Source organism: Idiotropiscis lumnitzeri, chromosome 14 (assembly GCF_059441095.1).
Source record: "Idiotropiscis lumnitzeri isolate Australia: NSW breed Sydney's pygmy pipehorse chromosome 14, RoL_Ilum_1.0, whole genome shotgun sequence".
Taxonomy (NCBI): Eukaryota; Metazoa; Chordata; class Actinopteri; order Syngnathiformes; family Syngnathidae; genus Idiotropiscis; species Idiotropiscis lumnitzeri.
The window spans coordinates 6,566,139-6,588,420 of NC_142404.1; the positions used below are offsets into that span (position 1 = coordinate 6,566,139).

At 41.2% G+C, this 22,282-nt stretch overlaps 1 protein-coding gene across 2 annotated transcripts; it reads left to right on the forward strand.

Annotated features, from left to right (window-relative positions):
- Positions 1 to 1,900: 1,900 nt before the first annotated feature.
- On the forward strand, positions 1,901 to 21,807 carry med14 (mediator complex subunit 14). 2 transcript variants are annotated; one of them, XM_088314370.1, is made up of 29 exons: positions 1,901 to 2,347; positions 4,164 to 4,190; positions 4,267 to 4,372; positions 4,460 to 4,633; positions 6,943 to 7,072; positions 7,143 to 7,271; positions 7,345 to 7,452; positions 7,922 to 8,054; positions 9,170 to 9,320; positions 9,394 to 9,505; positions 9,684 to 9,809; positions 9,873 to 9,951; positions 10,155 to 10,314; positions 10,408 to 10,602; positions 11,635 to 11,769; positions 11,880 to 11,956; positions 12,884 to 13,044; positions 13,121 to 13,267; positions 13,449 to 13,693; positions 14,037 to 14,306; positions 15,634 to 15,877; positions 16,229 to 16,351; positions 16,541 to 16,717; positions 17,020 to 17,258; positions 17,328 to 17,507; positions 17,986 to 18,093; positions 19,600 to 19,725; positions 19,803 to 19,992; positions 21,143 to 21,807. In XM_088314370.1, exons 1-29 carry the CDS (start codon positions 2,172 to 2,174, stop codon positions 21,214 to 21,216), a joined length of 4,302 nt encoding a protein of 1,433 aa, XP_088170496.1. In that variant the 5' UTR covers positions 1,901 to 2,171; the 3' UTR covers positions 21,217 to 21,807. The 2 variants fall into 2 exon arrangements, with proteins under 2 accessions (XP_088170496.1, XP_088170497.1); XM_088314371.1 differs by lacking the exon at positions 16,229 to 16,351.
- The last annotated feature ends 475 nt before the right edge of the window (positions 21,808 to 22,282 follow it).

Genomic DNA, 22,282 nt, shown 5'->3' on the forward strand with positions numbered 1-22,282 from the left:
GTCTTCCCTGTGAAAAGTACTCTACTGTGGACCCCTCATAGCTTTGATAAAGCTCCTGTGGATTCACCTACTTTTTGAAATTGTTTTTTGAAAAAAAAAAAAAAAAAAAAACTTTTTTTTTCAGGAATGGTTTGGGTTCAGAGGGCCGAATGATGGGCGACTGGTTAGCATGATGCAGAAGTGCAAGGTTTGCTTCCGGCTCCGGCCGTCCTGTGTGGAGTTTGAATGTTCTCCCCATGCCTGTGTGGGTTTTCTCCGGGTACTCCAGTTTCCTCCCACATTCCAAACACATGCCATGCATGATAGGTTGAACGCTCTAAATTGTCCCGAGGAATGAGTGTGAGCGCAGATGGTTGTTAGTCTCTGTGGATAGGGAGCTTCAGCTCCCACACGACCCTAGTGAGGAGAAGCGGCTTAGAAAAAGGATGAATATTTGGGTTTAAAAAAATTGTATAATTATTTCTCATTTTTTTTATAATGGTCATGGATTATACATGGATTTTTATTTTTGCATGTCCACCCGGTCTTCCCGTTATAGCGGACGCCCACTGTATTGTGTAAATACAATTTATTTACACAATGACATATTGTATGATAAGTAACACGTACGACTGCAATTTGGGAAAAAAAATGAGTAATTAATATGATAGACTGACTGACAAGCCCAGAATTAATTAAGTTTGGTTACTTTTGGCTGTTGTCTACCTATACTGAATACTGTACCAGTACGTGAAGTAAGACTAGAGAATTGGGTCATTCCAGAATTGGAGGGCATTTTCTCCGACCCATAAAATATCAAATACTCCATGCACATAACAAAGAAGCATGTATGTTTTGTGTTATAGTTGTCCTGAGGCAAAATGTTATTGTAGCTGTAGTATGGGTTCATAAACTTTATTTAAAATATGTGCTGAAGTCAGGGGTGTGCAAAGGGTGAGGCCGGGCATCCACCTGAAGGGCTGCATCCGTAGCACAGGTGAAAAATATTTTGTCCGCAACCCCAAGGAGAATAACATTTTTAGACGGCATCAAAATCGGGTGCTCGCCTCGGGCATCGATTGTTCTATTTTTGCACGACTCTGGATAGAACCTATTGCTTCAGGTGAGAGCCGGAATACACCCTGGAAAAAAACAAAATCGCCTGCCGTTTGCAGAACCAACATTACCCTGTTACTCATATGTATTATCATTATCACATATTGAAATCCATCCATCCATTATCTGAACCACTTATCCTCATGATGGTCGTGACTGTTCCGGAGACAATCCCAGCAGTTTTCGGGCAGTAGTCAGGGTACATCAAAGTGAATATTTATTATTCTATAGCTGCTTTATACTTGGCATGATTGTTGACTCCTAAGCACAACCGCAACACAGTTTTGAGGTTGTGGGTTTGCATCTGGGCTCCGGTCTTCCTGTGTGGAGTTTGCATATTCTCCTTGTGCTTACATGACCCCCCCCCCCCCCCCCCCCCACACACACACACATACACCAAAACATGAGTTTTACTTTACTTAAATATTATAAATTTTCTGTGTGAATGTTAAAATAGTGGCTGTTTAAGTTTGTTACCTGTGATTAACTGGTGATATGTAACTAGGATGCGCCAAACAGAGCAAAATATACGTTATGACTAATAAACTATAAAAATGGAAAGTGCACTGTTGATTTTTGAGCTGGACGAGTCAAATCATATATGTGTTCCCAGTTTTCTGTCATGGTTAACATTACAGGAAAAAAATATAAAATAAGAAATCAGTTTAAAAAACGTTAGTGCCTAAATTGTCCTCAAATTCAATTCTGGAACGACGCAATCAATCTGTAGTATTTAATTGGGCGCAAACGATCAGGAATACACTGTCTTTAATGACTCCTACTCCCCGAGGCTCTTGTTTCGGTTTTCTCCTTCACCAGCCTATTCATAATGAGCCCCATTAGCAAAGATGGCGGCCGAGCGGCATTGAATATATCCCCCTACCGCGTTTCCACGTTTTGGTGACTTTTCAAGACCCTTCTGTTGCAGTAACTCAACTCGTCCGGCGAGAAAAATGTAGTTAGCCAGCGGTTTACCAAGTTCCTCCAGGATTTTGGCCACCACAAGCCGACAGTCCCGCGTTTGAGTACCGGCCGAGATTCCTCGCTAGCTTGCTCATCGCTATCGTCATTGTAAAATGGCTCCGGTGCAGATAGGCGCTGACGGGCAACTGGTGCCGCTCGGGGGTCCAGTCGTATCGGGCCCCCAGCCACCAGCACCAGGAGCCATGGCCACACATGGGATACGACTGAGTCTGCTTATCGACTTCCTTCTGCAGAGAACCTACCATGAAATCACCCTGCTGGCGGAGCTGTAAGTAAATCAAGGCCTCAAAAGCTAGGCTAATTTAACAGGTTTGCTAACGCTCCACACGCTGTTGATCTAATTGTAAAAGGTAACCTGTTTCAGGTAAACTATATAAATGCAATTAGCGTAATAAGGTTAAAAAACAGCATTCTCTCGCTGCTATTACTCCAAGAGGTAGACACTCACCGGTCACTTCATTAGGTACACCTGCTCACATCTGATCGTGTCGTAAAGCCTTCACTTTTTTTTTTATTGATGTCCAAAGCCTCAATTTTCTATATTATAAGTACTACCCCAAACCACATCAACAATGGGATTGTTTCTTTAACCAATAAGATTTCAAATTCGTCCTGAAGCCAACTAGTCCGCTCAATGCGGAAGGTCACGTGACCAAACCCGGAAGACAGATTAGTGGACTTCCTGTGTATGCCACAATAACGAGAAAGGCAATGGGTTAATGACGTGTTGTTTGAAACTGAACTGATAAATAAATAAATACTTGTAAAACATTTATTTTATAAAAATATTAGATTATATATGCAATAACAAGCAAAGCCTAAACGTTGGCTGTCATCTTTGGTGGCCTTGTGGGTACTTGTTATGTCTATAAAATAGATTTGAGCTTTTTATTATTATCATGAAGGCTGAGTATGGTCTAGAAAACTCGGCGCGAGCGCTCTTGGTAATATTGGGCTCAAAGAACATACATCCTAAGAATGCTAGTCTCTTTCAATTATTGGCAGCATGCATACACAGGGATTGCGGTAAACTGAAAGCGGCTAGGAACCCTTCGCCGCATAAGCAGTTGATATGTAGGAATTAGTTGTATCTCCACATCCTTGATAATGCAATCCCAAATCTAAGAGCGGTTGCATTTGTGAATGATGTGAAAGAAGTTAGAAAATTTATTTTTGTGAAAAAGGCCATTTACTATGTGTCTGTTGTTTATTGGAATGGAGTGTGTCTTTAATTGAGACAAATGGTAAAACGTTGGTACATTGACCTCAAAATAGCCAACCATGCATGTTACAATGCTGGTGTTGCACCCAAGTACAATACATTCACCTAATCATAGATGTCAGTGGGAGCCATGTTTTATAAATGCGGAAGGAGATTGTCAACACGTTGAACCTTTCCCAGACAAGTAAATAAAGTGATAAATAGTCAGAGAAAAGGGAACCGCTGAAGAGAGCATTAGGAAGCACTTGTCGTACATCACGGGTGTCCAAACTGAGTCCTCAAGGACCCTTCCTGTTTTCCAATCAGGATCATTGTCAAGTTTTTCCAGAGCTTGCTGATGAGCTGATCATTTGAATCAGGTGTGTTGCAACACGGAGAGATGGAAAACAGGCAGGACGGCAGCCCTGGAAGAACGCAGCTGGTCCATTTACATAAACCTCACTTCCTACTTCTTCAGATACGGTGCTATGCTGGCGGCCTGGAATTTAGCTCTCTGTATTTAGCCCCCTGTACTCCCAAACCACAGACATCAGCGCCGGATCGATCCCTGAGTTTGGCGTAATGCGCAAGAGTACCATACACAAATCTGCCGCGAATAGTGGATGAATGCGAATCTGCAGCATTTTAGATAAAGCTCTGGTATTGGATCACTTTAGATGAGACAAGTGTACCTTATGTTGTGTCTGAAGATGATTGCATCATTTATCCATGAGCTAGTTTCTCCCAATGACAAAATAAAGCAAATTAACACAATACAATACTGTACAATACAATACAATACAATACAACTTTTTATATAGCGCATTTCACAACAACTGCAGCAGTTTACATTGGTTGTAATACATTTATTATCTTTTTTTAGGCTTCCAAGGAAAACGGACATGGAGAGGTATGTTTAATGTTTCATTTGACTTATGACACATGTATTTGTTTATATCAGCGTTTGATTAACACTTCAATTAAAGGAAAATCGAGATTGTCCAGTTTGCAAGTCGTACCCGGCAGCTGTTTGTGCGCCTCTTGGCCCTGGTAAAGTGGGCAAGCAATGCAGGAAAGGTGGAGAAATGTGCTGTAAGTTTACATAAACATTTTTTTACATTTTTTTTTTTTTAAATTCCATCTATGGAATTGTACTGATTGAACTTTTTTTAATGACAGATGATCTCCAGCTTCTTGGATCAGCAGACCATCTTATTTGTGGACACTGCGGACAGGCTAGCATCACTCGCTCGTGACGCCCTGGTGCATGCACGCCTGCCCAGCTTCGCCATCCCCTTTGCCATCGACGTCCTCACAACGGGTTCCTACCCACGCTTACCCACTTGCATACGAGTAAGTCGACCACTCTGCATTAAACAAGGCTCAAAATAACTGTTTTCATTTATTAAGCGGCTAATCATTGACTTCATTTGAGGAGCAACCTTTATCAAATAATAAAAAGCTATCAAATATTTTAGTATTCAAGTACTCTGCTGAAAATTCTATTGAATAATCAAATATTTTGATAAAATAAAATATAAACTGAATTTATAAATACAAAAAAATATACTTATATTTTACCTAATAATGAATAACCAGTTGTTTTACTTTTTTAATATAATCAACAGTTTCCATTTCTTAAATTCACATTGTGCATAGTCGCAAAAAAAAAAAAAAATTAAAAACATTTTCCATGGAGCAATTTCAACACAAATATACATTTCAGTTTAAACTTAGCATTTTTTTGTTCAACTTGCGTGGACAAGCGGTTTGGATAGTGGATGGATAGAAAACGTAACGCATACGTTTTAAAAAGGCAACTTCAAGGCAGTGTGCTACTTTACTTGCGTACAGAGCATTTCATCATGTGACATTAAAGTAAATCGGATGTCACTTGTCTAGCGCTTTTAATAATAATAATAATAATAATAAATTGGATTTGGAAGTGCCTTTCAGGACACTCAAGGACACTGTACAGTGTAAAATACAAAGTAAAAACACAAACGGAGGTATAAACACCAACAAGTAAAAACAAACTGGATAAAATGATGATGTAGCATCTGGGGCAACCGGGGGTTCGGGATCTTGCTCAAGAACGCTTTGACATGGTCACAATGGCCCGGGATCAAATCCCCATCCTCTGAGTTTGCAGCCGACTACTCTACCACTGAGTCATTCCGCCCCATAAACTTGGTTCAAGAAGTGTATATGACCTTAGACCAGCTGGCAGGGAGTAAGGACAAATATTTTTACAACAAGAACTTTTGGAAGTGTTCAAACTTAAATTAAGACACATTGAGAGGAAACAAATATTTTCTTCGTTTAACCAACTTTGTTAAATTAGATTTTTGTTTACTCGTTAACATTTATAAAAACAAACAAAAAGAGAAGCGACTTCTACTTTGAACTGAATCTGTCTGTGAAGTGACATCGATGCACACTACAGCGATCACCATCGAATCGATTATCCTATCGACTATTCCAATCGAATACTTGAAGAATCTGTGGGAATTTTTGCAGCACCTCATTAAAGGGTCGTTGGGGCTCTTCAAGTCATTTCTAATTATCTTTGCTCGGCTGCAGCATAAACGTTTCGCTAATGGAGAGTTCTTATGGATTGTACAAAGGTCATCACTGGTATAGATAGCATAACGTGTTGTTTTCATCAACGAGGACGAAAATATTTCGTTATGCCCCTTTTTTTCATGTTGATAATGAGACAGTGACAAGATGACGTGACATACATACATTTTCGGTGACGAGACAGGACGAAATTGTTCGCGTGTGGTTCGTCAGACGTTCAAACCTTGTATGCCTATTCTTAACTAAAACCTTTTTGAGTTTTCGTCGACTTAAACTAGTCTAAAAGTATCTTGAATAGGAATGACTACATGTGCTGCAAACTAATAAGCATTTTCGTCCAAAAGACAAAGACTAAATCGAAAATTCCTGTCAAAAACAATACTGACAGCATAGAAAGGACTGAATGTCTATGTGGATGACATACAAGTTGCCAATGAAGCCTCGTGACAAAGAAAAATGTGTGTCGATCTATTTTCTTGGTCGACTTGTTCAACTTTTTTCCCCCCAGCCCTATTGTGCACAAACATGACACCATGTGGGGCAGTGTTTACGGAACTAAATATATTATTACTTTGTAGTTCCACACTCCTCTGTTTTCACGCTAGCTTCTCACACCAGAAATTCCATTGAGGAGACAATAAGATTGACAGAGGCACAAGAAGGAGGGACAGTTAATGTCATCTTACAGAGCCTACAACGTAAGATGATGTCATGTCATTTACTCATGTCACAAATCACATGCCTCCATGGCTCATTTAGTACTATATTCACTTTGTGCTTTATGTTTCAAGTAGACATTAAATTACTAACCAACGATCCATGGGCCATTCAGTAACAAACCATACAGGTAGATTGGCAGAAAAATAAAATGGAATAAAAGCACTGCATATTTTACATTTTACTTTAACTTTATGGTCTTTGTGAGGGCCAGTCAGAGACTGTGAGTGTGCCAGATGTGCCCCCTGGCCCATACATGGTCCAGGTCTGAACTGGTGTCATCCTGCTATAGTCATGCACTCAATAATGTGACTTTCATCAACACCGGACAATAACCATCTTTTCTGCTCTCTTTCGGATAGGATAAAATCATTCCGCCTGACCCCATCACTAAAGTTGAGAAAGTGACCACCCTGAACCAGCTGAATCAGATACTGCGACACCGCCTCGTAACCACAGATTTGCCCCCGCAATTAGCCAACCTTACTGTTGGTAAGCATCCATTATGTCAGTGTGTTTATCTCCTCTGATTATTAATTTACATGCATGTTTGCTCATGCAGCTAATGGCCGTGTGAAGTTTCGAGTGGAGGGAGAGTTTGAGGCCACTTTGACGGTGATGGGCGATGACCCGGATATTCCATGGAGGCTCCTGAAGTTGGAGATTCTGGTGGAGGACAAGGAAACCGGGGGTAAGGCTTGATGCTGGTTACTATATTTTATTTTTTTGTATGTTTTTATTCATCTTCATTTTTTTGACAACAGATGGCCGGGCCTTGGTGCACAGCCTACAGGTGAACTATATCCACGAGTTGGTGCAAGCTCGACTGTGTGCAGATGAGAAACCACTACAAGACATGTACAACTGCTTGCGTATCCTTCCCTTGCGTGTCTGTCTGCGCATGTCCCTTATTACATACGTGTGCAACTATCTAGTCACATTGCAGTGGAAATGCTTTTCCTCAAGTTTAGGTAGTTTGCATAACCAAACCAACTAGCTCATTGGTCACAGGCGTGAATTTGACCAAACAAGTTGTAATGGGTGAAATGCATTAGAAAAAAATAGAGGGGCTTTTATTTGCTTTTAGAGTACTCCATGCCTGTGCTAATCAATGCTCATCAGTGCATCTCTGCTCTGTCTTTCCTGCATCGGCACAAGCAGTACATCTCACCACATCAAAGAGCAGTCTGTGTGGCGGACAAACACCTCTTTTTACCAGCGCTGTGACAAAGGATATGTGCCTGAGTGCATGTGTTGAATGCTGATGGGAGAATGTGTGTGATGCTTCACGAGGACTTGGTTCTTTCCCACACATGTCTTCTTTAACTGCACTGTCTCCAGACTCCTTCTGTCTCTCGCTGCAGCTGGAGGTTCTCCACTCACAGACCTTAATGCTTATCAGGGAGCGGTGGGGGGACCTGGTGCAGGAAGAGAGATATATGCCAGCAAAATACCTCACCCTCTCCGTCTGGAAGTAAGCCTTTAAATAGACTTGAAACATGTTTAACAGTGCCATTTACTTGCCATGGACACCAGGGTGACCACATACCTAATATGTACCTGCAAGTAGTCTTAGATTTGATTACCTCAGCCTTCCATTTATTTGGTTAGGGACCTTGCTCTGCCACAAACAGCAAAAAAACAAGAGTAATTGACCGATTTTTTTTTTTTTTTTTTTTTTTTGGGGTGGGGGTTGTTGTTTTTTTTTAACTTGATTTTTAATAATTTTTTTTATTTTTTGAATGAATTATATTGATCGTTTCAACCAGGAGTGCCCAAGAAGGGGTGTGGGGTAAAATAAAAAAAAATGTGTATGCGTATTACTATTGTTAATATATTTTATTAGTGTACATTAGAGCGTACCTACTCCATCAGTCTCATGTCCACAAAAAAGTATATATATAAAAAAAAGTACAAGTGGGACAATTTAGAGTGTTCGATTAATCGAGCATTCATGTTTGTGGAATGTGGGAGTAAACTGGAGTACCCGGAGAAAAACCACGCAGGCACCCGAGTCGGAATCGAGCCCACGACCTCTGCACTGTGAGGCCATTGTGCTAACTAGTCGGTCACCTTGCTGCCTTAATTTTCTTTCTTTCTTTATAATATATATATATATATATATATATATATATATATATTTTTTTTAAACAGTGTATTTGTTGAGTGCAAGTTTTTTTAAAAAAAAAAAAAAGGTGACTAAGTATTGTTTGATCAAGTAAACTTCAATTCCCAACAAACATCTGTTTGACCTTCCTTCTTCTGGACATATATGCATATCAAAATAAATGCATTTAAAAGGAACCCCGAAAGCTCGTGTGGTATTACTTGACAAAAAAAAAAGGACATTTTTGTGAAAATTATAGTTTTAGTGTTATTAACATAAATTTTCAGTTACCGTTTTTATTTTTAATGCGCTCTTTTTTTTTTGTTCCATTTTTTTTTCAATTTTAGTATTTATTTAATCAGTTTTCATTTACAAGAATAACCTTAATTACGAATTCCCTCCTTATGTTAACATGCCGCACCATAAAAAAACCCCATCTGAGGTCACCAATGCTTACCCTTATGTTCTTTTGTTCACTTCAGCCAACAGGTTCTTGGTAGGAAAACAGGTACGGCCTCTGTGCATAAAGTCACCATCAGGATTGACGAATCAGATGGATCAAAGCCACTGCAGATCTCCCACGATCCCCCTCTACCTGCGTGTGACTCCAAATTGATGGAGAGAGCAATGAAAGTAAGTTGCAATAGTAGGTTGACGGTTCGTGTCAGTCAGAAATTAATTGGCGCATGCTTCCTTCCATCTTTAGATCGACCATTTGTCTGTGGAGAAGCTTTTGATCGACAGCGTTCACGCACGTTCCCACCAGAAGTTGTTGGAGCTGAAGGCCATTCTCAAAGGCAACAATCCTAGCGACAGCTGTATGTATTTAACGTCAATTTCTTGAATACACAACCACGCAACCCTCTTATGCACCAACATGTAAAATGCGTTTCCTGTTCCGGTCATTGCAGCAATATTTATTAAATGAATGCCTTTGCTGTCATCCGCATGGCGGAGAAGAGTTACTTCAAGTAATTTTCTGTCTCTCAACTTCAGCATTCATTGAAACCGCTCTGCCCACTCTCGTCATTCCCATCCTGGAGCCGTGCGGTCGCTCGGAGTGCCTACATATCTTTGTCGACTTGCATTCTGGCATGTTGCAGCCCATGCTGTATGGATTAGGTGAGTGGAAGGCGTTTGAAGCTGTCACATTCGTCTGTGGTTCTAAGTGCTTTCTTCCATTAGATCAATCAATGCTGGATGACATTGAGAAGACTATTAACGACGACATGAAGCGCATCCTGTCATGGCTTAAACAACTCAGGTAAGTCTGCCTGTCACAGAGGAGGTAGTGAATATCTGCAGCTGAAAGAGACCATTGGAACATTGGCGGAGAATGCCTGATTCTTGCTTATCAAAACGAACAGGATAACTGTCATGACAACTTTCAGTCTGAGTAAGAATGTGTCAAGATTGTTCGGGATGTGATAAAGAATGTTATCATTTTTTTTCTACTCTTGTGGACAGATTCTGGCTGGGTGAGCAGCGCTGCAGGCAGTCAGTGAAGCACCTTCCCACCGTGTGTACCGATGTCCTTCACCTTTCCAACACTGCTTCACACCCTGTTGGAAACTTGAGCAAGAACAAGCTCTTCATTAAGCTCACGCGTCTTCCACAGTACTACATTGTGAGTCTATTTCCTCCTTGACACAATAGTAATAAACGTATGACGTCTTGCTTTTTCCTGTACATGGTTCATCCTTTCTGGCCTGATGCTTAGGTGGTGGAAATGATTGATATGCCGAGCAATCCGACAGCGCTCCAGTACAAGTACTCGTTCCTGTTTGTGACTCAGCTGGAAGGTGACGACGGGCCCATGTGTGCGCAGCTCCTGCAGCATTTCAAGCCCAACCTTGAACACCTCGTCCAAGACACCACGTCGATGCGAGCGCACCGGCCTGTCACCAAAAGAAAGGTCAGCATGGGCACCTGTATTGTTTTTATGCAAATATAATCTTATTATTGTTGTAAATGAAAACTAATGAAATAACAAACACTAAAATTGAAAAAACATTTTTCCTATACCGTGTTTTCTGGACTACAAAACGACTTATGCTGTAGAGCGGCTTATACATGAAAAAAAATAATTTCACAGACAGCCACGAGAGGGCACTCTAGATTTATGCACCAATATCGCCTACGCTTTACAAAGACAACTGAGAATGACTGAACACAAATGCTCCTCAAGAGAATCATATTCTGCAGACTACAAAGCTGCAAGTAGTGAAATTTGCAACTGATCAAGCAGCAGAGAGAAAGTTTGGAGTAATTGGAAAAACTTGTAAGGGACTGACAAGAAGCAGGGGCTACTCTTACTGCGATGAACAAAACCCCAAAAATATATAACTAAATTGCCATAGAGGAACGAGTTTGCAAGTAGCTGCTTGATGAACGTGCGGCGGCAGTAACCAGTTAGGGTACAAAAGTTACGGTACATCTCCACGCTCAGGTTGTTGATGTCGATGACTATAAACAACTTTGCGGGAGGACATTTTTGGTAATTCTGCTTCATGCAACGCAACTACTTCTCTATCAGATCACAGACAAAAACATGAACATGAGCACTTGACGCCTTTTCTGTTCATTTTTATTTTTTGTACGGCCCAATAACCTTCACTGTGTTAGTATATCTTATACCTAGTCAGCCTGTTGTTTATTCTTCTATCAATGTTATTACTTTCCACCCAAGATGAAATATCTTTTTTTGATCTAGTTTTTTGTAGAAATAAATTACCCGCAAAAAATGAGACTCTTGTGCAACTTTTTATGTTATTTCTACCTCATTATGCATTTTTGGGTCTGGTTTGATTTTTAAACAGCAACTATTATGTAATTATATTGTAAACTGGTTGAACCAAACTAAAGCATTCCGAGAAAGATACAAACTACATAATGGTTTGTTTAATAGTATTGCTTTATTATAGTCATAATGATTGCTTCTCGGTAGATGACTGGAGAGCAGGCAGAAACGGAGCCAAAGAAGCCCAAGCGGTCAGGGGAGATGAGTGCCTTCAACAAGGAGTTGGCGCACCTAGTAGCCATGTGTGATACCAATATGCCTTTTGTTGGCCTCAGAACCGAGGTGAGTCACCGTGACTTGACCGCTTGAATTATCCCTCCGTTCCATTTTTGCGTCCTGCTCAATTAAACTCACTTTTGTTGGCGTCGCCTGTGTTTTCTGTTGTGGTGTAGCTGTCCAACATGGAGATTCCCAACCAGGGTGTTCAAGTGGAAGGAGACGGCAGCAGTCACGCCATCCGGCTGCTTAAGTAATACAACCACACAAAATAAGCACACATGCATGTACAGTAATACATTGTCTATTTGCGGTTCGGCATTTGCATGTTCCCCATTTTTTTTCTTTCTCATTTCATTGTTTACTGAGAAACTCAACTATTGGTCATTTTGTTTTGCTGTTTTATTTTCAACCCAAAAAAATCTATGCATCTCCACTAATCTTAGCTCAGTACTCTGATTAATATTGCATTAAAAGCAGCAAAATCCTCCTGGTTTTATCCACCTTAGGGGGCAGCCCTTTTCCCACTAGTGGTCGACTGAAATCACAATTGCTGAGGGCTCAATTAATGACCAAATCATGGCTCATGGGAACGTCACAGGACCAAACTCAGAAAGGAGATGAGCCGTCGTTGGTTGTTACCTTAGCCCGTAGTAGTAAAATGGCCACCCGAGATGAATAAAAATGGGTGAAAAAGAAAATTTGGGGGTTGACTTCACCTTTAAGGTGCCACATGTTGGTGCCAAAGGATGGCTAAATATGTCTGAATGTGGTGAGCAGTCATTGCCAGTAGCTTCTCAAAATATCTACACTCCCTTCTTTTGTGGCAGTCTCCTTCTTGTGTGACAATCGCACCATGTTTTTGTGGTTCACTAAAAATTTATACAGCACACTATATTGTACATGGAGCCTGAAAACTGGATGCGGGATCACAGCTGCAGCACACCAATCGATATGCAATATTTAATTGCTTTGTGCGATGTGAAGAGTCTACGACTGTAATTTTTTTCGCAATGGTCTCCTTACATTGTATTTGGCTGCATTTGGTGTTTGGCAGGCCTATGTGGTCTGACAAAACCCCAGTCTGATGAAAGGTGTGTTTCACTACCTTTGTCCATGTATAGGAGTAGTACATACTGTGGAGTTATCACACGTAAGTATTAATGTCATGTTCTTGTAGGATCCCTCCTTGCAAAGGTGTCGGGGAGGAGACCAGAAGAGCTTTGGAGCGTTCCCTCCTAGACTGCACCTTCCGCCTCCAGGGCAGGAACAACCGGACATGGGTGGCGGAGCTGGTGCTGGCCAACTGCCCCCTCAACAGCACCAACAGCAAGGAGCAATGTACTCACCACAGACTGTTTTCCTGCATTGTGTCATTTGCACACTGTACACTGAACTCCAACATTGTCTTTGGCAGCCTCCACGCGGCACGTGTACCTCACTTATGAGAACCCCCTGTCGGAGCCTGTGGGCGGGCGCAAAGTGGTTGATATGTTTCTCAATGACTGGAGCGCCATCAGTCAGCTGTACCAGTGTGTGCTTCACTTCTCTCGGTCACTGCCAGGTAAGCAGCAACATTTTGTAAACGGACCACCGTTTTGAATTGGCTAATACAAAGGACCGCCTAAGGACCAACACGATCTAATGCACATATGTGGTGATCACAAACCAGGACATGAGCATTATATAGTTCAATTAAATAGACTGTACCATCTAACAATTATCTCCTCGTTTGGATGTCCCAGAGTTGCCGTCCTACCTCGGCCTGTTTTCGGAAGTGCGGCTGTACAACTTCCGCAAGCTGGTACTGTGCTACGGTACTACAAAAGGCAGCTCTGTCACCATCCAGTGGAATTCCAACAGCCAACGCTTCCACCTGGCCCTCGGCACTGTGGGTCCCAACTCAGGCTGCTCAAACTGCCACAACATCATCCTTCACCAGCTGCAGGAGATGTTCAACAAGAACCCCAATGTCATTCAGCTGTTGCAGGTAAACGGAACTGCATGCATGCACCATGTACTGACTCTAGATGTCATTTCCTCACCCTTTTCTAAGGCTGGACAATTAATCGGAATTTAATTGTGATTTCGATTTTGACTTCTCAGTCTTTAAAGCATTTTAATCGAAGAAATGTATTACGTTATTTGCGTAGCAAACGTGTAGCGTATGTGATCCTGTGGTCTATTTATAAGGTTCACAAAGGTTCACAATGGGCGGGCGTCGCTGTCTGGGCCTGTACCAGACATTTGGGTTTGATTGGTGTTGTTTCTCAACAATTAGTCTTATGATTCCTTTAGAAAATGTAGATCTTGTACTTGTTCTGTTCTTGCAGGTGCTTTACGACACGCAGGCTCCTCTGAATGCCATCAACAAACTACCGACCGTGCCCATGCTGGGACTGACCCAGCGCACCAACACTGCCTACCAATGCTTCTCTATCCTGCCCCAGTCGCCCACACACATCCGCTTGGCCTTCCGCAACATGTACTGCATCGACATCTACTGCCGGAGCCGCGGTGTGGTGGCCATCCGGGATGGAGCATACAGTCTCTTTGATAACACCAAGATTGTGGAGGGCTTTTACCCGGCTCCTGGACTCAAGGTTTGATTGGTTCATGCATTTTTTTTTTTTTTTTAGATGGAAGTAAGTACCAAAGATGGTATTAATAAAATTTGCCTTTGGATCATACATGATAAAAGTTTTGCTTGGGCAAAATTAAATTTCCAAATTAACCCTCATAGAAACTCTTAAGAACACATAAATTGTCATAATATGTAATAATAACAAGCATTTGCTAGATTTGACATCATATTAAAAATAATAATTGTCTGGACCTCTATATATGTATTTTAAAAAACTGAAAGGGCTCTGTATGGCTAAAAAGGCAACAATGGAAGCCGATATGAATTAAAATAAGACAATTGTATATTGTTCAATGAACCAGGTAAACTAGCATTAAAAATCTCATGAGCAAAAAATACAAGACAACAAAAAAAATGCTACTCATGGCTAAATTAATGCAAGGCTAAATATAAACTGAATCACATCGCAGTTTGCGAGTCAAAATTATCATTTTGTGCCCACGGGCTCAAGTTATGACCAATCGTGGCTCACTTGTTTTCTGGGTTTGGTCATTGCAACTGTTTGCAACATTGAATGAACAAACTACATTCGGTGACAAAATGCCAGCCGCCGAGATGGATAAAAAAGGTGGATTTTGTAGCTCAATTCATCTTCCACAAACACAATATTTATCAGAATACTGTATTTAGACAGGTGGTGGCGCACAGTACATATTATTGTAAAGACATTTTTTGACTTGACCTCCCCTTTAAGTAAAAAATAATTTTTTCAGAATAGATGATTATTCTATAGAATTTTCAGTAAGATACTTGGATACTGAAAGTCAATATTTGCGCCTCCCCTCATTCGATGATTCTACCTCCCTTTATACTGTCATATTTCGGTTGCATATTTAATCCCTTGCTCCAGGTACCTGAGAATAACCTGCATAAAGAGGAACAAGTTATTTTGAGCCTTGTAATGCATTTGTTTAATATTTCAAATTCATGACAAGAGAACCTTGAAAAAAAATCCCCTCAATGCAATATACAAAACGCCATTGTTGCAGAGGATGTCTAAAGCATAAAAGGATAGAGATCCTCCATACTGCATTTTGTAGCTGCCAGACAGGAGAGATTAAAAAAAGAAGAAATAGGGGAACAAAAGAAAAAATAATTGCATATTGAATGTAAAAGGCAACACTAAGGAAGTTACAGTTCGATTATTTTCTCAAATCATTCAGCCCTACTATTTAGGGCAGCAAACGATCTGAAGATTAATTAATCTGTGCCTGCTGCAAGTTCACGCAAAGATGTAGATCTCCTTTGACCCCTATTAAGAGCTCAGACACTGTGTTCCTTTCCAGACCTTCTTGAGCATGTTCGTAGACAGCAACCAGGATGCCCGCAGGCGTTCAGTCAATGAAGACGACAACCCGCCGTCGCCGGTGGGCGTGGATATGATGGACACGCTCATGAGCCAGCTGCAGGCTCAGCCGCAAACCATGAGAGCCGCTGGCGGCGGCGTATATCCGCCGCTCACGTCGCCTCCGCCAAACTACCACGCCAATGTCACTCCTTCGCCGTCCATGATGCCCACGCAGTCGCCAGGTATATATGGCAAAAAAAGTATGCTGATGGGTGTTTTTTGCTTTATGCGAGCTTCTTTGTCCTGCCATGTAGCGTCACCACCATGCCGAGAAAGCAATGCCCTTTTCATGGAGAAGGAGCAGCCATTTTGCTTATATCTTTTTATTTATTTGAAAAAATATGCACGCACCTCAAGTCCTGCCCCTTCCATGTTGCGTCATCTCAGCCCGCCAACCGTGCTGCCCAGCTTTAGCATGTTGCGCACTTGAGGGTAAAAGAGACCGTGCGAGTGTGTGTACATGCGCGTGGGTGTGTTGTGTGTTGAGTGAGACACCTGCTCAGTCTGACGAGATGTGGTGTATGTATGTGCAGGGAACATCCATGCCTCTGGCTCCCCTAGCGGAGCATTGAGGGCCCCCTCTCCCTTTGGCCCCACACCGTCTCCATCTTCTCTGGGCATAGCCATGGGTCAGACAAGCTTTGCCAGCCCCCACGGTAAGACAGGCGCGGTTCTGGGGGCCTCTAAGATGCCTGAACACCAACTTCCCTTGCCGAGCAGTTGTTTAGTTTGCGTACTGGAAAATAAACACATGGCTTCAGAAGTGCAGGCACGGAGAGTTGTGTATTTATTTAGTTTTATTTGATGTTTGTGTGGATCACAATTGTCACTCTCTCTCACACCAGGTGCGCTTGACCCAAGCTCTCCCTACGCTATGGTGTCTCCAAGCCACCGGGGGCAGTGGCCAGGCTCTCCTCAGGTCTCAGGTCCTTCTCCTGGGGCAAGGATCCATGGCATGTCCCCTGGGAACCCATCACTGCATTCGCCAATTCCTGACCCTCACTCTCCACGTGCTGGGACTGGTAATTACCTTTCTTTAGTTTAGCTTTTTTTTAGAATCCAGCGGTTATCTTCTCTTTACCCCAGTGTTGTTTGATGACAAAAATTTTGTTCACGCCCTTTTTTGTTAACGCCCTTTTTTTACATGACGATAACGAGACAATGATGCGCTAAACGTGGCTTTTTGATTACGAAAACATGATGTGACGTACATGAATTTTCGGCGACGAGACAGGATAAAATTGTTAGCGTGTGGTCTGTCGAACGTTGTGGTGAAAATCTTGACAAATACAGTCGTCGTGACTTTTTGGATTCCTTCATGTAGGTTCCCAAATCATGCCCACCAGTATGCCTCCACCTCGCAAGCTACCTCAGCGTCCCTGGGCCGCCTCCATTCCTACCATCCTCACTCACAATGCCCTGCATGTGCTTCTGCTGCCATCGCCGACTCCGTGCCTGGTGCCGGGCCTGGCGGGCAGCTACCTCTGCTCACCACTAGAGCGCTTCCTAGGTTCAGTCATCATGAGGAGGCACCTACAGCGGATCATTCAGCAGGAAGCCAATGTGAGCCTCTCTGACGAAACTGCAAATTGGTTGTTCTGTGCCCTCATTTACTCCTCGCGTCCTATGCAGCTATCCATCGTGAATTCCAACGAGCCTGGCGTGATCATGTTCAAAACGGATGTGCTCAAGTGTCGCGTGGCTCTTAACCCAAAGAACTACCAGACTCTGCAACTCAAGGTTACTCCGGAGAATGCAGGTCCTTGGTCCCAGGAGGAACTTCAGGTGCTTGAGAAGTTCTTTGAGACACGGGTATGTAATGTCCCATGGTGCTTTTGTTGATGTTCTTGCAAGTGAAGAGAGACAGATTTACAACTGATAATGGACCACATGCCAAATCAGCGCACAATCAGCTACTTTTTTAATCGCTAAAAAGATGAAAAGTTCCCGCCAGGAAATTGTTTCACAAAATGTATTAAACCCCACACAGGCAAAAGAAAAATACCCCCAGAGCTAATTAGATTTCACCGATGTGTTATATGTTAAAATGTGTTGTTTTTTTTCCCCCCTTTGTTCTTAAATTATTATTGACAACATAATTATTATTGGCACCATTCCTTGAATAATGCATAAAAATCATCACCGAAAATCCTGGTTGAGCTAGCAAAAATTGCAGTCAGTGTTGCATACAAACAAAAGTTCTTTTGTCCCGTTTAAGTGTGTCTGAACAAGTTACAAACCTTAAAGCACATGTTCATTTTAATGATGCCTCTAATGTCCTCTTCTCAAGGTTGCCGGCCCCCCCTTCAAGTACAACACTTTGAATGCCTTCACAAAGCTTTTGGGAGCGCCCACGCACATCCTCAGGGACTGTGTCCGCATCATGAAGCTCGAACTGGTTGGTTGTTTCTGCAATTTTATTATGAACTTAACAGCATTGCCTCACAAATACACCTATAAAGTGGTCAACAACTGATTTTGAATTTGAAAAAAAAAATCTCATTAAAGTGTAGAAATAAAACATACTTTAATATTTTTGACATTCAAATGTAAAAAGACATTAACCACTGTGACAATAAAAAATTAAGCTGAGTAAATTTTCATCACAAGTGGTGATGCCGGTCTTGCTGTCTTGAATGTTAGCCCACTCCTTTCATGTAACTTCCTCTGTATATTCTTATTCTCTTCTCTCACCTCCCTTGCTTAACAGCCCTTTATTGCAATTCCTCCTTATTTTGGAACAGGTTTCGCAAAACAAAAAAACTGAAATGTCGACGTCATCAAATTCATGCATAGTTAGAGAGTAAACTTCAAATGTTCAAATGCTCCACTACAATGTTTCTCAATTTTTTTTAGACCATGTACCACCTCAAAAATATTAGTATTCTTCATAACTTAAAATCTGTCTATATGTTTGAAAACAAATTGTTCCAAAAGATTAAATGCAAATGAATTGTACTTACAAGTTAAATACTTGCACCCAGGCCCGACTGATTAATCGCCCTGACAATTGAATAGGCCAATCATCTCCCAACAGTAACATTGGTCTTTTTATTTATTCTTATTAATCCTATACCGTAACCTTGTATCTTTAATTCTACTCTATATAGATTATTTGTTGGTCATTCTATGGACCTATTATTCACTACAAAGTACATCTTAAAGAGATTCTTCATATATTTCTCCAATTTTAGTAGTAAAAAGTAAATCTGTAATTTGATAACATCATTATTTTTGCATGTACAATGATACCTTTAAAAACCCATTTTGCCACTCGCTGTCGACTGAAAATGGCATCACAGTTGCTCAGAGCTCAGGTAACGACCAAGCACAGCTCACCTGTTTACCGGGTTTGCTCATGCGATTTTTTTTCTGAGCTTGCGCTCAGCTGATGCTCTGGTGGCACCGGAATTTATACCGGTCCAGCGTCATCCAGGTGTCACTGGAGACTATTTTATTATGCATACTCGAACAGCGCATGTACAAAGGGAGAATTCAGTGCTTTAGCGCCGCTTCTGGCAGTCGTTCAGGATTCACAGAACCATAGTTACAATCGTAACTTTTCATTTTATTCATGATATATATAATTTTTTTTTTTACAATTTTTTATTATTATTATATTTTAATTTGTCAGCCAATTAAGCGGTAATATGTATTTTTTTTTCCTGCCAAAAATCGGCACCTGCCTCAAAAAAATCCAGATTGGTCGGGCCCTAAAATACAATGGAACCCTACTTAACCAATGGACTGTACTGGATTTAAAAGGTCTCTGTAACATGCGCAATTTGAACGATTCTATCGTGCACCATGTGGGGAAGCCTGTATACCACTATTGCTATACATACTACACTATGATAATCAGCGCTCTACCATTTTGTGAACATTTGATCTTCCGCTTTTGCAGTTCCCAGACCAAGCTGGCCAGCTCAAGTGGAACGTCCAGTTCTGCCTAACCATCCCTCCGAGTGCTCCCCCCATTGCGCCCCCTGGTACAATCGCCGTGGTGCTCAAGTCCAAGATGCTCTTCTTCGTGAGTTCACGCCTTCACAAAAATTCTGTCTGCATCATTGAAAACCTTCTTACCGTGTGTTTTGGCACCCTCCACAGTTGCAGCTGACACAGCGCATGCCTGTGCCACAGGAGCCTGTAAGCATCATTGTCCCCATTGTGTACGATATGGCGTCGGGTATCACCCAGCAGGCTGACATCCCCCGGCAGCACAGCTCCTCCGGGGCGGCGGCTCTCATGGTTTCCAACATGCTGAAGAGGTTCAACGAGATGCACCCTGCCAGACAGGGTGAGACCGCCAAACAATCCTGGGATGTTTTTGTACAGACTTCCAAAAATGTTTAAAGTGTACCTCCGGTGGTCCGTTTTGAGGTATTAATGAGGAAATGGAGCAATATGGTAAAGTTTCAGAAATATCTAGTGTTCTCGTTTCTTTGGGTCTAGTCTTGTATTTGTCATAAACAATTCCCCTGGTTAATGCACGGCTCTATTTTTGGAATCGGATGTGACCTCATGGTGTAAATTAGGCTTTCCCTTTTGCCATATGCTTGCTTTAATACAACCAATGAAACCAAAAACTCATTTTTATTGATAAACTATTTATATATTTCCTTCTGACCACCACTTTAACAGCAAAGTATTCCCTAAAAACCCACCACAATTATTTTTAGACGGCTTTGACACCAAAAGCAAGAAATGTAGTAAGTGCACTTTTGAGCTGAACTTTAACAGCTGTTTCTTTAAAGGATAATTTAGCCCTTGATTTTGACCTGCTTGTAATCAGACTCAGTTTTCAGATCACAAACATTATGCTTATGTAATTAATTAAACATAAATAACTGATGACTACATTTGTCTTGGCTGACTTTTAGCTAGTTAATGGTTAATTTAGACCATGTAGAACAGACCAGGTAACACCAAAGGACCACCTGAGTAACTTGCCGTCCTGCTCTGAAAATAGCTCACCATATTTTCTAGCAGTGCTGTGGAAGTGATCTAAAGTGTTGCATTTATTTGGCACATTTACTTGTTACCAAATTATTCTGCAAAATCAAATTGATCAGTGTCTTCGCAAATGAATGTAATTACGAAAAGCATAAAGGTAATTTGAGCAAATTATTTATTTCAGAATTGTCTCTAAAATTGGGAGACATTCGTATTTATCAGTACCCAAGAAGTACTGTAGCTCTCAGTTTCAAAAAGGTTGGTGACCCCTGGCTTTGACCTGCATCCATCAGACTCAATAGCTCCAAAATTTTCTTTACATCGTTCAGAAAACAAAATTACAGTTCAATAGTTTAACTTTGTTTATCTAAGTGTGAGTGTTTTTCTTTAGATATAGTGTCAGAAATAATTGCACAATTCTTTGTAGGATCCGTAGTGATTGTCTCGAAACAAGATGTTTCTACTTCTCTTAAGTGTGTTTCATTCCTTTCCAGGGGAGTGCACCATATTTGCGTCTGTCCACGAGCTGATGGCCAACCTCACCTTGCCGCCCGGCACACGACAGTGAACACAACCAATGGGACCTCGGCTTTGACACTCGGACAGTGAATTAATTGCTACACTTGCAAAGACAATGGTCGCATTGAACAGCTGTGGCGTCTCATTGGTTTTGACACCGTGTGAAGCCCAGTTGAAACCACAGTGAACCGTAAAGTGCTGGTGGTGGTGGTTGTTGTTACCAGCCACAGATGAGGTATATTTTTTAGATATCAATATTTTTTCCCCATATGGTGGGCACTTGTAAACAGAATATTATCTATTGAAACTAAGTTTGTTTACAAAAAATGTATAATGTTGCATATTTGAGTGTGAGCCTCATTTTTTGTTATGCCATTCTGATGTCGTATCATGAGAGATTCCTGAGTCTTTTGTGCAAAGCTCTGCATTTTAGTTCAGCCTTTCACAACTGTGACCCACTTTATAAGCCCACTGTATTTGATCAAGATGGAAGGATTTGATACATTCTGTATAACTGCTATTTAATAAAGCAAATTGAGGCATGTCTTCCACTGTAAAAGCCTAAGTAACATTTATTTAACTACTTTGTACTGTACTGTACAATCCTCTCTTGAATAACATTGGCTTTGTTTTATCGTGATGTGTTTTGAATGTTGACAGATGAATTTTTTCCCTTCTGGGGCAGGTCTTACATGACAGAGGCCAAATAACTTTGCCAGTGTCACACATCTCAGTGATGGGCGGCCATGGATGTGTGCGTCATTCTTTCTCATACCATCCGGTGTCAGGGTTTCATGAAATAAAATTCACATACAGAACAATGCTCAGGAATCACATAAAGAAGCAGGAACACATTTAAGTAAAAAAATATTTTGCTGACCTTAATTTATGCGATAATGCCATTTCCATTGACATCTCATAGTCCACTTCTAGTTCATGCAATGATTAACTATCTAGAAGCCAATGAGAGTGCTCAATTGTCACTGACAGCAGATAACATTTTGCATACTGCAATCATGTCTCATTCAAATTTATAAATCTTAAACAACTTTAAGAAGAGTTAAAAAAACAGATAACTTAATAAAATAAATATTACAGGATTATTGCTAATTCAA

Excerpts from the sequence above, each read along its gene's own strand:
- med14 (XM_088314370.1), top strand. The coding sequence starts at position 2,172 with ATGGCTCCGGTGCAGATAGGCGCTGACGGGCAACTGGTGCCGCTCGGG. Across the intron at positions 9,952-10,154 it reads TCATGGCTTAAACAACTCAG|ATTCTGGCTGGGTGAGCAGC; the intron begins GTAAGTCTGCCT and ends TCTTGTGGACAG. Across the intron at positions 11,770-11,879 it reads TTGTTGGCCTCAGAACCGAG|CTGTCCAACATGGAGATTCC; the intron begins GTGAGTCACCGT and ends GTTGTGGTGTAG.